General features: G+C 46.0%; 1 protein-coding gene across 2 annotated transcripts in view; it reads right to left on the bottom strand.

The window, feature by feature from the left end:
* The window catches only part of LOC143927595 (cytosolic 10-formyltetrahydrofolate dehydrogenase), a 62,501-nt gene extending 47,136 nt beyond the window's left edge, over nt 1-15,365 (bottom strand). For both annotated transcript variants that reach the window (XM_077451749.1, XM_077451748.1), the window contains exons 1-2: nt 15,234-15,365; nt 4,993-5,140 (exon numbers count right to left, since the gene is read on the bottom strand). In XM_077451749.1, coding sequence (XP_077307875.1) covers nt 4,993-5,119 — 127 coding nt within the window. In that variant the 5' untranslated portion in view covers nt 5,120-5,140; nt 15,234-15,365. The remainder of the gene's footprint in view (nt 1-4,992; nt 5,141-15,233) is intronic.
* Between the last annotated feature and the right edge of the window lie 1,018 nt (nt 15,366-16,383).

The following is a 16,383-nucleotide window of genomic DNA, read 5'->3' on the forward strand; positions in this document are numbered from 1 at the left end:
CCGCAGCAGAATCGGATCGCATGGGTGTTCACACCATGCGATCCGATTCCTGTCCGAGTTTGCAGATCGCACTGCGATATGCAAACTGATCTGAGGGTGTCATTAACTTTTCACTGACACTCCCAGCAGTCCGCATAGGGCAGTGTGAACTGCCGGCGGGAGGCATGCGATGCGGGAACCCGCCGCGGATTCGCGGCGTTCCCGCATCGCTTCAGTGTGAACCCAGCCTAACTTAATTAAATTTTACCCCTCCTGATCTCTCTCATTTTATCCCCCTTCTGTCTCAAGGGTTGGTACAAAGTAAACTGAATCATTCACCAGATCCATACATCCTCCTGACCTCTGCGTTGTGAATGAATGGAGAATGGGCGGATGAATGAAAGGTCATCCTCCTCCATTCATAGAGAGCTTTTCATTGTGAGAACTGCTAGTGCAATTTCAATGAAAGAGAAAGGGGGGGGGGGGGGGGCAGAAAAGGCAAGCGTACTCTGCACTGTGATGAGTACCTGTCACAGATGGAGGGTGTTGGGGTATCTGGGGGGCAGAAGATGAAAGAGTTCAAGGAACAGAGCAGCCACAAGCACATGGGGCCCATCATTGATGGAGGAACTGTCTAGGGGAGATGACAGATCGCTGTTCATACTCTGTATGAACAGACGACCTGTCTGTTCTCCCCTCAGAGAACCAGAAACTGTGTGTTTACACACACACATCCTGGTTCTCCGTGTGTCAGAGGCGAACGCGGGAGCCCGGCGGTGATCGTGACCACTGGGCACTCGCATCGGCTCGGGGTGTGTGCGTGTGAACGCCCCTAGTGGCCACAGGGCGAAGCGACGTTACATAACACTGTTTCGCCCAGCTGTGGCATTCTGCCACAGTACAACTGTGGCGGCTGGTCGGCAAGTGGTTAAAGTGGTATTAAACTCAAAACCACAAAAAGTTATATATTGCAGCTTACCAATCATTAGATGTGGTGGCTGCATTCGTTTTCTTTTTCTAGTCTTTTTCCCCTTCTGTTTTCACCTGGTGATCTGGCCAGTAACACACCTCTTGTATTAAAGTGCAACTCTGGATGAAGGGGCACCTTTAGACACAGGATTGTCAATTCGGGGGAAGGGGAGTGTTAGATGTACTAGTAGATTTACAGTAGGTACACTAACAAATATAAGCCAAATTCCTAGCAACAGTTTTTTTTCCTTTCGGGATAAAGGTTTTACATAAATAAATAAAATCTGATCAGTGTAAGCAGCCCTGCCAGTGGTAAATGGTTTGTATTAGCTCTGTAACTCACACACTCTGGAGAACTTGTTCTTTTGAAAAACAACAGACTCACTTGTCTGGATCACCAGGTGAAAAAGCTTTTGGGTTTGATAGCACTCTAAGACCCCCCTTCACACTGAGATTGCAACCACGTAAGCGCTAAAGCGCCACTTAAACAGCGGTAAAGAGTAGCTAAAACAAGCGGTGCTTTAGCGCTTACGTGGCTGCAGTCTCAGTGTGAAGGGGACCTTAGAGTGCCATCAAACCCAAAAGCTTTTTCAGCCGCTTTTAACCCCCAAAGAAGGGCTTAAAAACGCCCGTGTTGCAGCGCTTCCGAATCGCTTTCCAGCTGTATGGGAAGCACTGCCCATTTATTCCAATGGGCAGGGCATTTTAGGAGCACTAAATACAGCGTTCCCAAACCACCCCTAAGATGCTGCTTGCAGGACTTTTTCTAACGTCCCGCAAACGCACCGCCCCAGTGTGAAAAGACACACTGAAATAAATGGGAGGCGGTTTTCAGGCGCTATTTAGAGGCTATTTCTAATGCTAAAACACCTGAAAACCACTTCAATGTGAAAGAGGTCTAAAGCCCCCATACACACTATTATGCCGCGTACACGCGATCTGACTTTTCGACAGCAATTCGATCTTATGTGGGGTCCATCGGACCTTTGCTTGTCCAAAAATCTTGGACTTTAGATATAGAACATGTTTCAAATTTTTCCACCGAACCCAGTTACATAGTTAGTAAGGTTGAATAGAGACACCAGTCCATCCAGTTCAACCTGAGTGAGTCACCAGTTTCTATGGAGAAATCCGCACGTCTGTATGCTAGTCCGATGGACAAAAACCGACGCTAGGGCAGCTATTGGCTACTGGCTATGAACTTCCTTATTCTAGTCCGGTCGTAAGTCATCACGTTCGAATCTGTCAGACTTTGGTGTGATTGTGTGTGGCCAAGTCCGTTTATTCGGAAAGCCCGTCGGGAACTCCGCCAAAAGTCCGTCGGACCTAGTCTGCCGCAAAGTCCGGTCGTGTGTACGCGGCATTAGATTTCCTGCAGATTTTTGTCTTCAGATTTACCAAAAACATATAATATGAGGTCAAACCTTAAGAGTTTCAATTTATATGCAATCAGGCAGGCTCTTGCACTACATGTTTTTGGTAAATCTGAAGACAAAAATCTGCTGAAAATCTAATTGTGTGTATGGGGTCTAAGTCTCCATTTTCCTCCTCTCTTTTCCTCTCTGTCCTTTCTTTTCTTAAGCTGGCCATACACCAATAGAATTTTATTAGAAAAAATGACTGAAGCTATCAAGAGTGTTTGATTTTTTTTTTTAACAGTTAGTATGGTGCTATGGATGATTATTTTTGACCACAGGGACGAAGGAAATCAAAGAAGGGTGGCATTTTTCTCACACTAATGAAATTCTAGAAAAACTGGCACGGCAATTCAACAAAAGTTGCTCAGGGTTTTTATGTATTTTCACATTTCTGATATCCAGAATGGTACGAATGCACCGACAAATATTTTTTCTAATTTCCGTACGAATGTTCTAATGAAGTTCTACTGGTAAGTGGCCAAATTGACTCCCACAACTACAACTTACCTCTCCAATCACTTCTCATTCTTTTTGTCGATTAGTGCTGACAATTGCTTAACCCATCCTACTCCTTCTCATCACAGATTACATATAATCTTATTGTACTTGCGCTTTAGAACTTTTGCCAATTTAACATAAACGTCTTGTACAACCGCAAACTCCTCGCACCCCTTTTCCCTCTTAGCCCTTGTACACACGGTCGGACATTCTGACAACCAAATCCGTTGGATTTTGTCCGACGGATTTTGTCCGAAACTGTTGCATACACACGGTCGGACAAAGTTGTCGGAAAATCTGATCGTACATAACGTGATGACGTTATTTCGTTACGAAGGGACTACGTTCAGGCTAGTAGCCAATAGCTTTGGTCTAGGAATTTGATCTGAGCATGCGTGGCACTTTGTCTGTCGGAGTAGGCTACACATGATCGGAGTATGTCCGATCGGAGCATTTTGTCGGAAAATTTTACGGACAAGTTGGAAAACTTGGTCCGTCGGATACAGTCCGATGGAGACCACACACAGTCGGATTATCCGACAAAACGGTCCGATAGGACACATTCCGTTGGAATCTCCGACCGTGTGTACAAGGGCATAGACATTGACCTGTCAAGACCTCAATGCCAAACTTTGCTAGTCAACATACCCCCTCTGTATATTTGTTACCTTACTGATCCTTATCTTTGTAACTACCGGTATTTTCTTTTTGTCCAGCAATAACATTTATCGTAAAAGAAAAAAAAGAAAATAACAAAAACTTTATTGCTGCAATTAAGTCTCCAAGAACATTTTCATTTTATGGGCAAGACTTAAAATAGCCATCTCAATGTATGCACGTAACAATTTCTCTCAAAAACATTCTTTTTTTTTTTTTTATAGCGTCATTATATTCCTCAAAGATTTACAGTCATGGTGCAGAACCGGTGGCCTGAGAACCACATGCGGCCCTTTGGCACTTGCTCTGTGGCCCCTGGTTCTGTGGGGGTATTGATTTCTAAAAGGGTAATTGATCTCTATGTAAAATGTCCCCACCTCTCACTGTCTTTTAAAGCATAGCCCCAGTCTCTGACCAAACCTGTGGCACGTCCCCAATCTCAGACCTTCATGTCTTTTAGTAGGTCTGAAAATTTATAACAGGTCTCTCTAGCATTACATTTACTGACCATTATGTGTGGCCCCCTTGGTGGTGTCAGGGGCCACAATTGAGGCCTTGTACATCTTAGTTGACAATCACTGCTTTACAAAGAACGTAGAATTATTTAGATCAGTCCCCACTCCAGAGGAGCTTAATATGGCATGTCCCCGGTCTCAGACCATTATGGCCTCTGGCCTCTGGCATGTCTGCAAATTTAGGGTTGTTCTCTCTAGCATTACAGCTACTGAACATTATGTGAAAGCCTTTGGCGGTGTTAGGGGCCACATTCGAGGCCCCATACACCTTGGTTTACAACCATTGCTTTACAAAGAGCATAGAATCATTTAGATCAGTCCCCACCCCAGAGGAGCTAAAAATCGAATGTGGCATATCCTCAGTCTCAGACCATGGTGTCTTCTAGTATGTCTGCAAATTTAGGGTTGCTCTCTCCAGCATTACATTTACTGAACATTATGTGTGGCACTTTGGTAGTGTTAGGGGCCCCATTTGAGGCCCTGTACACCTGGATTGACAATCATTGCTTTACAAATGTAGCGCCCACCACTTTAGGTGGGTGCTATTAGTTTAGAAGTGGGGGGGGGGGGCAGACAGACCTGAACCTTTTTACCCCAGAGGAACCCTTGAAATAATTTTTAGATCTCAGGGAACACCTAGTAAGGTGAGTCCATTGGGGCTCATTGGGAAAATGCCCCTTACATTGGTGGTGGTAAGTGGGTAAAATGCCCACCTTACAGGGGTTGCCAGAACGACACCCTTGAAGTCATGCTGCTAGCTCTGCCATGTGGAGTGGGACCTGGAACTATATAGGCACCATCAGATGTGTGGTCAATTAGCCGCAGCTCAAGGAACCCTTAGCCAACCCTGGAGGAATCCTGGTTAAGAATGGCTGTTCTAGACAGTCAGTGTCCCTCATCGTAATTTAACTGTGGACTTCAGCCATGGCTACCTACTGAACCATTTAATCTCCTACCTAGAGGATCAGCTTTGCCATCTTTATCTGGGATGGTGAAGACTCCTACTACTTGGTGTCCTTCCTTTACAAGCTCCTTGTAGACCTCTTTGCCGAACAGACTCTGGCCAATCACAGCTATCCTCATGGTTCTGGTAGACGGAACCAACTGGGAAGAGACACAAAGTGAAAATACATTGATGCCGGCATTCATAACACACATATACTGTACATAATGAGGTGTATTACATGCTGTAAAAGTTTGGTCCTATAGATACTCTACCAGAGGATGGCCCTCCAATGCCAATGTCATAAACTGTTCATTAAAGTCCAGTTCAGTCATTTTTTTATTTTGTTCAATTTTGAGTAGAAGGAGGACAGGATTTGTATATATATATATATATTTTTTTTTTATGTGAACCAATTGGGCAGATTTTCCTGTTCCTGTGACCCTACACGAGACAGGAAGCCATTGACAGCTATACAAAGCCGCCAATCACAACCCAAGCAAATTTATGGGATTGCGGTGCAGTAGTGTAGCATTTAAAGGGTTAAATTGGACACAATGCCTCTTCACTAATGCCTTCTGAAAAGTGATCAAATGCAGATCGCCCTTCAGAGCACATTGCACATGTGAACGCACCCGAACTGAATGGCATTTAGTCTGCCGAAGCACTATGTATCATAAACAATAGCCTATTGCCAAATTCTATCGTCACCTCTTTTTATTCTTTGTTGGATCTCGGCATTGCTGATCTCCCGCAGCCTCTTTGCAGCCCCTTCCTTTCTACATGCACTCCAGCGATGGCTGCCTGGCGTTTCTCAGGGGTGGGCTTTATGATGGTGACCAGAGTAGACCTTGCCCGAGTCATTTGTGCTTGAACGGCCACTTGGCCATTGGACAGTCATGTGACAACACAGAACAATTAGGAGACAGGGAGAGAACGTTGTCACCCTATAACAGGAAGCGCCTGAACAAGGATGTTCATGGCAGGATTTCCGGCGATTGTATTAATGTAAGTTTCAGATTTAAATATATTGTAAATGACTTTTGAAATGAAAGCTAAAGCTTCTATGGGATTTTAGCGATTGGGGGTTACATCTACTATAATGGGAAGACAATCTGCATGGGCAGTGCTAATGTACTTTGCCCAAGTTACAGATTTTGTTTTTTTTGTACATCGTCCTGATCAATAACCCTGACCTTTCCCTCCCCATAAACTATATACAGTGTTACGTTTTATCTGCGACAATAAAACACAAGGCCATGCGGGCACTGTACACATTTACTGCCCTACATAATGATTTCCTTACTATGGAGGGTACTGGCCCCTTTCCACCAATCAGAGAACGGATCTGCTCCAGCCTCCCAGGGGTTTGCCCAATCTGCTAACACATGCAAATTTTGGCCCTGGATGTTCCTGGAGGTTACCGCAGTTCAGAGACCTCGCCGTCCCCAGCAAACGGCCTAATCAAATTTCTTATAGGTCTTAAAGGGTCAAGGTGCAGAAGTGAGTTTAGTTCACCAAAACATGACGATCCGCCCAACTGTGACATGAAAAGATAAAAAAAAAATGTTGCCGATTTATTTTAACCACTTAAAGTGGTGTTGCCATTTAAAAAAAAAAAAAAAAAAATTTAAACTTTTAATAATCGGACACTTACCTGTCCCAGGGTCCAGCAATGCGGGGGATCGAAGCCCGGCTCGTCTCCCCTCCTCCGTTCGGCGGCGCCGACATTGTAACTGAGCACCCAGCTGTGGCTTCACAGCCGGGCACCCACTGCGCATGCTCAAGTGCCGCCGTGATTGGCTGCGCAATCATCTGGGACCTGCCACGTGTCACAGATGATTGACAAGAGGGAGGGGGGCAGAGCTGAGCCCTTCCTGTGCCGAGGGGGAAGTGATGTCACCAGTCCAGGCACTGAAGGAGGCAGACTACGAGGGACCCCCTAGCAACAGGCATTTAGAGGCGAGTAAAAAAATAATATTTTTTCCAAATTTTTTGTTTTTGTTTTTTGAGGAACATTCATGACTTTTTTTTTGGATGCAACTCCACTTTAAGCCCCGGACCATTTGGCTGGCCAAAGACCAGAGCACTTTTTGCGATTCGGCACTGCGTCGCTTTAACAGACAATTGTGCGGTCGCGTGACGTTGCTCCCAAACAAAATTGCTGTCCTTTTTTCCCCACAAATAGAGCTTTCTTTTGGTGGTATTTGATCACCTCTGCAGTTTATTTTTTGCGCTATAAACAAAAGACCACCAATTTTGAAAAAAAATTTTTTACTTTTTGCTCTAATAAATATCCCAAAAAAAAATAAAACGTTTTTTCTCCCTCAGTTTAGGCTGACACGTATTGTTCTACATATTGTAAAAAAATAATCGCAATAAGCAATATTGATTGGTTTGCGCAAAAGTTATAGCGTCTACAAAATAGGGGATAGTTTTATGGTATTTTTATTATTCATTTTTTTTTTTTTTTTTACTAGTAATGGTGGTGATCAGCGATTTTCTTTTGGGACTGCAACATTATGGTGGACACATCGGACACTTTCAGCGCAATTTTGGGACCATTCACATTTCTACAGCGATCAGTGCAATTAAAAATGCATTGATTACTGTGTAAATCTGACTGGCAGTGAAGGAGTTAACCACTAGGTGGCGCTGTAGGGGTTAAATGTGTCCTAGGGAGTGGTTCTAACTGTGGGTGGGAGGGGCTGTGTGTGACACATCACTGATCTCTGCTCCCGATCACATAGAGCTGTGATCAGTGTCCTGTCACTAGGTAGAACGGGGAGATGATTGTTTACATTAGCAGTTCCCCGTTCTGCCTCTCCGTGTGACGATCGCGGGTATCCCTACAGACATCCAGTCCACGAGACCCACGATCACGCTCACGGAGCTCCCGGTGGGCGTGCGCCCGCAAGCCGCCTCTTAAAGGGTAACGTACAGGTACGTGATTCTGCCTGTATGTGCCCTTCTGCCGCAGTATATCTGCGTGAGTCGGTCGGGAAGTGATTAACAAATGTATCTTGTTCAGCATTTCTCAACTTTTTTCAGTTGTGGCCCCCTTTAAAAGTATGCAAAATCTTGAGCCCCCTCCCCCCCCCCCCAGGCTAAAATATTTTGTGTTTGAGCGGCCACTTGGCCATTGGACAGTTATGTGACAAAACGGAACAATTAGGAGACAGGGACAGAACGTTGTCACCCTATAACATTTGTGTTTGAACAGCCACTTAGGTTCATGCACAAAACACAACCACCTTGATGAAATAACATCACATCAGAGGTTCTTCTATCTCTTCATAAGTCCCTCCACCCCTTTCCCATCCCACCCCAGTCCCCTCCATCACATCAGAGGTTCTCCCATCACGGGTCCCCCTCATCACATCAGAGGTTTTTCCATCACATCAGAGGTTCTCCCATCACGGGACCCCCTCATCACATCAGAAGTTTTTCCATCACATCAGACGTCCTCCCATCACGGGACCCCCTCATCACATCAGAAGTTTTTCCATCACATCAGACGTCCTCCCATCACATCAGACCCCCCCCCCCCCCATCACATTAGAGGTTCTCCTATCACATCAGAGGTTCTTCCATCACATCAGGGATCCCCCTTATCACATCAGAGGTTCTACCCATCACATCAGAGGTTCTACCCATCACATCAGGGATCCCACTCATCACATCAGAGGTTCTTCCATCACATCAGGGATCCCCCTCGTCACATCAGAGGTTTTTCCATCACATCAGGGATCCCCCTCATCACATCAGAGGTTCTTCCATCACATCAGGGATCCCCCTCATCACATCAGAGGTTATTCCATCACATCAGACGTCCTCCCATCACATCAGACCCCCCCCCCCATCACATTAGAGGTTCTCCTATCACATCAGAGATCCCCCTCATCACATCAGAGGTTCTACCCATCACATCAGGGATCCCACTCATCACATCAGGGATCCCACTCATCACATCAGGGATCCCACTCATCACATCAGGGATCCCACTCATCACATCAGGGATCCCACTCATCACATCAGGGATCCCACTCATCACATCAGAGATCCCCCTCATCACATCAGAGATCCCCCTCATCACATCAGAGATCCCCCTCATCACATCAGAGGTTCTTCCATCACATCAGGGATCCCCCTCATCACATCAGAGGTTATTCCATCACATCAGATGTCCCCCCAATCACATCAGAGGTTTTCCTATCACCCCAGAGGTCCCCCACAACATCAGGGGTCCCCCATCCCATCAGAGGTTCTTCCATCACATTCGAGCCCCCCCATACCCCATCACATCAGAGATTCTTCCATCGCTCCAATCAAACATACCACAAACAATAGTAGAGAGAGACGATCACTGCCAGAGAACGGAAGCTGACTAATGTAAGGCACGGTTATAAAACATTAAGTAATAAACAATGTTCTATCCGAGGCATATTACTGCGTCGGACATTAGTGAAAAAAAATATAAAATTAAATATAAGCAAAAAGCCATATAATATAGGCCAAGCGATCGTACTCACGTCTACCATGTATTTGGTAAAGAAAGAGGAAAAAGACACATTATAAAAAGAAACAGTTTATGAAATAGAAGGAAAAGAGCTGATAACAAACAAAGGCAAACGACAGAAACAAAGAAACTTAGAAGAGATGATTTCAGGCAGAAGTCAAACAAAAAAAGCAAAAGGGGGCTACACAGATTCTGCTAAGGAAACCATACAGATATGTGTGTCAAAGTATAGAAACTTCTCAAAATAAAACAGTCACAAGTTAACCACTTTGAAAGACAAATGAACAAGTAAACAGCATATCGTATACATAAAAGTATACATAAAACGCATATAGGCATTCTACCCCATCCAGCCAAGACATTCCTGAACCACAGCAGTATAAAGCAATATATGTAAAAAATAAAATAAAATAAAAATCATTACACATATATATATTTATATTTTACATTATGTATAGCTACTGACTTTTAGACCCCTTTCACACCGAGGGCATTTTGCAGGCGCTGTAGCGTTGAAATAGAGCCTGCAATCCGACCTCAAACTGCTGCTCCATTCATTCCAGTGTGAAAACCCGAGGGCTTTCACACCGGAGCGGTGCGCTGGCAGGACGTCAGCAAAAGTCCTGCCAGCAGCTTCTTTGGAGCGGTGAAAGAGCGGTGTGTTTACCGCTCCTCCACCGCTGCTCCCCATTGAAATCAATGGGGCAGCGCTGCATCACCTGCCGGCAAAACAACGCTATTGCGGGCAGGTTTAACCATTCCGCGGACGCTAGCGGGGGTAAAATCACCCCGCTAGCGGCCGAAATGCTCTGCAAATCCAACAGTAATACGCCGCTAAAAATAGTGGCATTTTACCGCCGACACTATGGGCGCGGCAGTGTGAAAGGGGTCTTCCTCTTCAATTAAAGAGGATTCCTCTTTAATTGAACAAGCAAAACATAGAAGTCGATTGGCTGGCAATGCACGGCTGCAGCAGATTCTGAGTGCTCCAAATTTATTTAATCTTCTCCAGTACATTCTGCACATCTGCAGATATAGAGATACAAGGCTACATTTACACCTAAGGGATTTGAATTGTGGATGGGCCCTCTGAGATTCCAAATCGTGGCAAAACCCTGGACGCGTTTGGGATGCCATTCGTTTTTAATGCCACCCCAATCATGGTCCGATTTTGTACGCAATTATGGGTCAATAAATCACCCTGCCATTGCGCCAAAGTCGCAACGTGTGAAGCTTGATGCTCAAACAGGAGCTCCTTTTGGGCGACAGTGCCACGCGTTGCGACTCCACCCCGTGATTCCAATTGCCTAGGTGTGAATGGAGCCTTCAGATATTTCTTGTGTCCTCATTTAGCCCAGGTACCCCTGGTCAAAAGAGCTCCAGTGTGAACCAGGGATAACACTTTCTGCACCTCGATCCTTCCGGTACAATGCTCCTATTGTTGGTCGCAGGAGATTAGTAAATCTGATTTCTACACAAACATGAAGGGATGACATCGGAGAAACTCGCTCTGCCTGCTTGGAGTTGGCGCAAGGCTCTGTGTGCCACCTAAAACCATCTCACTTGATGACCTTACTAAGAAGTTCATCTATTTCAGGAGACGGTTAGAAGGCTTCATGCACACTGGGGCTTTCATAAACGCTCTTCTCCTGGGAGGAGAAAAACAGCTTAAAAAACGCCCCCAAGTTGCATTTAGTTGCGTTTAGGCGCGTCAAGCGCTTGGGCGTTTGTTTATTTCATTGGCCAGGATATGAATTGATTCTGGTCATTGAAATGGAGAAATGCTCAAGTGCTAAATTCGACTAGGGCTTAGGTTCGTTTTTTTCTGCAAATAAGCTCCTCCCCTGAACACCATTTTGGTGCGTTCAGATTTCTGCCCCCCAAACTCCTACATGTGTATGGATACACACAGTGCCGGGACAAGGTCATCTCCCCTACCCCAAGATGCATGAGCATTATGTGTCAGCAAAAATCTCCCCAAAAGAAAAAAAAAATTCAGCACTTATCTGCATGCTTAACCCTAAGCATAAATTCCCCTCCTCCCAGTACAAATCCTCCCCCCCGCTGAGTTCCTGCCTCTCAGCAAAAATCTTTGACGCCCCTCAACCCCTCCAGCACAAATGTGCCCCACCCAAAAAAAAAATAATCATCCCTCCCAGCACAAATCCTCTACCCCTCAAATTTCCCCTTCAAGCACACATTCTCCCCCCCACCCCTCCTCCTAGCACGAATAACCCTCAATCATCCCTACTAGTGCAAATCCCTCCCTGCGTCCCAGGTGATTGACCAGCCAGTCACAGTGTGCAGCATGGCTCGCGCATGCGCAGTGCGTGCCCGCAGTGACAATGCCTGCGCCGCAGAGAGGTGCAGGGCTTTGTTCGCCCGCATCGCTGGACAAGTGAGTGTCCGATTAATAAAAGTCAGCAGCTAAACTTTTTGTAGCTGCTGAATTTTATATGGGTGGAACTCCGCTTTTAGAGTTTCAATATCTATGCAGTCAGGCCCCTACACTACATGGTTTTTGTTAAATCTGAAGACAAAAAAAAAAAAAAATCGTCAGAAAATCAAATAGTGGGTATGGGGGTATTACAGTATCTGACTCGTTTACTATGGTAGCCACTCCTCTGAAAAGTGAACCACGGTGGATCACTTTTCAGAGGGCAGTTGAGGTAGGTCACCACCTGTTTTAACCCCAAAAAGCTCGCACTACAGGGCAGTAAGGAAGAGCTCAGGCGCGTTCGCATACTCCACGTGCAGAGTCTGCCAGGAAGTCGGCGCAGTACTAATCACAGGCAGTGATTTCCGACTTCCTGGCGGACTCTGCACATGGAGTATGTGAACACGCTTGAGCTCATCCTTATAGGGCAGTTGCAGTACAGCTGTGGCACGTATGCAACCCGATTTGTATGCTGTGTAGGTTTTGGAGAGGCGCACTCAACTCCTTATTTCTAAGGATGAGCTCTGGCGTGTTCACACAGCCCACGTGCAGAGCCCGCCAGGAAGTCAGCACTGCGCTGTGCTAATCACAGGCAGTGAGACATTTCCCGATCTCTGCAGCCGTGCATCGGGACAAATTCTCACTGCCTCCGATTAGCGCAGCGCCGCGCCGACTTCCTGGCGGGCTCTGCACGTGGGGTGTGCGAACACACCTGAGCTCATCCTTACTTATTTCTTTAGGGGTCCTTTAACATACGCAGCTAGGGGGCTGACCTGCATGAACAAGGGCTTGCAGGCTCAGGGCTGTACACATGCAAACATTAAACAGCATGTCACACAACCCATGCATGTCTATGATGAGGCTTTGGGGCAACCGATCCAAAACTGCCTGCAATGCACGCTATTGCGGGGCAATGAAAGCTGTATGGCTGTACTCCAATATATTCACCTTTATTACGTGTAAATACAGAGCAAGAGCATCAACAGCACAGGATACAAACTGACAAGCACTACTAACGCATTTCACACCTGGTTCCGTGCTTAAGGCCGGGTTCACACCGCTGCGATGCGGGAACGCCGCAAATCCGCAGCGTTTTCCCGCATCGCATTACTCCCGCCGGCAGTTCACACTGCCCTATGCGGACGGCTGGGAGTGTCAATGATATGTTAATGACACCCCCAGATCCGTCCGCATATCGCAGTGCGATCTGCCGACTCGCACAGGAATCGGATCGCATGGTGTGAACCCCCATGCGATCCGATTCTGTTGCGGACCAAAAAAAGGGTCCCGTGCGAGTTTGCTGCGGGAGCGATGAGAATTCAGCCATACTATCTGTATGGCTGAACTCGCATCGCTACGGAGATCGGATGTGATTTGCGGTGCGAATCACATCCGGATCTCCCCCCGCAGCAGTGTGAACCCAGCCTAAGGCTGGGTTCACACTGCTGCGGCTACGAGAACCGGATGTGATTCGCACCGCACTGCAGTGCAAATCACATCGGATCTCTGCGTGATGCGAGTTCAGCCATACAGATAGTATGGCTGAATTCGCATCGCACCCGGCCCAAACTCGCACAGGACCCTTTTTTTGGTCCGCAGCAGAATCGGATCGCATGGGTGTTCACACCATGCGATCCGATTCCTGTCCGAGTTTGCAGATCGCACTGCGATATGCGAACTGATCTGGGGGTGTCATTAACGTTTCACTGACACTCCCAGCAGTTCGCATAGGGCAGTGTGAACTGCTGCCGGGAGGTATGCGATGCGGGAACCCGCCACGGATTCGCGGCGTTCCCGCATCGCTGCAGTGTGAACCCAGCCTAATCATAGCTAAAGTGCTAGGCAGGCATATATATATTATATATACACACACCTAAACACAAGCATGTGTAATGTTAATTGATAATTGACAAATGGAAAAAACACCTGTGAGCAATTCAAGTCAAATAACCAAAAATCAGTCAAGTAAGTTAACTAAAACACGACCATCACAGCGAGTTCTATGTTACAAATATACAAAAAAACATCTATGCAAACTATAAAGCTTTTATATATATATAAAATGTTTTTTTACATTTTTCTACACTTTTGTATAGGGCGTTTTTTAACGCCTGTAAAGTGCCTGCAAAACGGCTCCCCTGCTGTCTCAGTGTGAGGCGATGCGCTGGCAGGATGTTAAAAAAAATTTAATAAAAGTTCTGCAAGCAGCATCTTTGGAGCAATATATACCGCTCTTCCACCACTTCTGCCCATTGAAATGAATGGGCAGCGCCGCAGAAGCACTTCAGCAGCGGCGCTACACGGGTGCATTTAACCCCTTCATCTTCCACTAGCTGGGTTATAAGCTCCCCGCTAGTGGCAACGTTTTACTGTCAACGCCTGCCCGCAGCGTGAAAGCGTGATACCAAAAAAAAAACATTTATTAAATAAAGCAAACCTCCAATCAGTTCACTTGTATGTATAATTTAGATTAAAAAAAAAAAAACTATATCTTAAATACATAAAAACAGGTAATCAAAACTTTTGGTCAAAAAAAAAAAAAAAAAAAAAAATGGGCTAACTTTACGGTTTAGTTTTTTTATTAAGGTGTATTTTTTCCCAAAAAATTGAGTTTTGAAAGAGTGCTGCGCAAATACCATGTGACATAAAATATTGCAACAACCGCTATTTTATTCCCTAGGGTCTCTGCTAAAAAGAAAAAAAAATTATATATATATATAGTGTGTGTGTAATTGTGGTCCAGTGTTGTGGCATTTACAGGGTTATCAGGCAACGAAGGAGCTGTAAGTCAAGTGCCCTCTGAAAAGCAATCCACCATGGTTCCTTTTTCAGAGGGGAGGCATGAGCTGCCGCACATGTGAATGAGACCAAAGTAGCACATAAAGTGCCATCAGCAACCAGGAAACCCCCCCCCCCATCAACTTTTTAGCACAGGTAAGACAGTAAAAGTAAAAGACAACGTCTCATTGGCTGCTAAGAAGAACAGACATGATGCAGGCGGCTTATTTTCTAATACTAAAACCATTAATATGTCTTAAAGCAAATGCAGTGTTCCAGCTGTTGCAGAACCACAAGTCCCAGCAGATCTGCAGCCCCATGGCAGCTGCAAGCCTGCAAGTAACAGATCAGAATGAATCTGATCTAAATTCCTCTTCTATTGATCTAATATTGGTAAAGTTATTGCCATGGATAGATCCCTATTGCACTGTGCATTGTCTGATAGAGATGACATCCCCATATTTTCCACTATAGCTGCAGAGGCTCCCCCAGACATACAACATGCATGCACTGCACTCACCTGCAATCAGACTCAGAGACAGCACAGATCTGACTGCTGGAGTAGCTGAGAGATCTCCAGAGTCAGGAGGTGGGAAGACAGAGGAGGAGTCCAATGTCAGTACAGAGCAGACAGGGACTCTGCAGGACAATCCTGGAACAATGCGATGGGTGGGCATGCTCCTCTGATCTGCAAATCTTTTCCCTTGTAATTGCCAGCAGACAATGCCGCATACAAAATAACCCGGAGAACAGCTACTGTACACAGGGCACCGTGCTAGGAAAATAAAGATGTGTTGTCAGGGGCTCTAACATTCACCTATGGGCCCCTAGGGGCTCATTCACACCGGCAGTGTTAAAAGAAAATTATTTTAGGTATTTATATAGCACCGTCAATTTATGCAGCACTTTACATATACAGTATGTATATACTTTTACATACACCAGTATTATATATATATATATATAAAATCAGTGGTGGTGCATCCATAAGGGGGCGCCACCCACTCTCTCCTGCCGCCCCCCCCCCCCCCCGTAGCACCAATAGATTGCATGAATCTATCTATGGCCGCCGCTGCCACTCTTTTTCGGGCACAGGGCACCTGAATTACAGTAACGGGGGGGGGGTGATTTTGAAGCACCTGATTAGAGCCATAAGCCCTACTAGGCGTCAAAAAAGGCGACCTGCAAGCACCATGCTGGGCGCTCACACGATGTGTTTAAAGAGCGAATGAATATTTGCTTTCCTAACACTAAACCCCCTCTCTGCCAATCAGGGTCTCAGATCTGTTACCCATCACTTGATTGTCTGAAACGACAGGTGCTGTGATTGGACGGCAGGCATCCAATCATAGCAGAAGATGGGTGGAGAGGATGGGAGAAGACATCCAGGTAAGTGCAGACAGCGGGGGGGTACATTGGCAGCATTTGATATGGCACAGTGGCTGCGTTTGATAGGCACAGTGGGAGCAATTGATGGGTGCAGTGGGAACAATTGATGGGCACAGTGGCGGCAATTGATGGGTACAGTGGCTGTGTTTGATGGGCACAGTAGCTGCGTTTGATTGTCACAGTGGCTGCATTTGATGGCACAGTAGCTGCATTTGATGGGCAGAGTGGTTGCAATTGATGGCACAGTGGCTGCGTTTGATGGGCACAGTGGCTGCGTTTGA

Source organism: Lithobates pipiens, unplaced genomic scaffold (assembly GCF_037356315.1).
Source record: "Lithobates pipiens isolate NorthernLeopardFrog02 unplaced genomic scaffold, aLitPip1_a1.2 Scaffold_23, whole genome shotgun sequence".
In the NCBI taxonomy this organism is placed as follows: domain Eukaryota; kingdom Metazoa; phylum Chordata; class Amphibia; order Anura; family Ranidae; genus Lithobates; species Lithobates pipiens.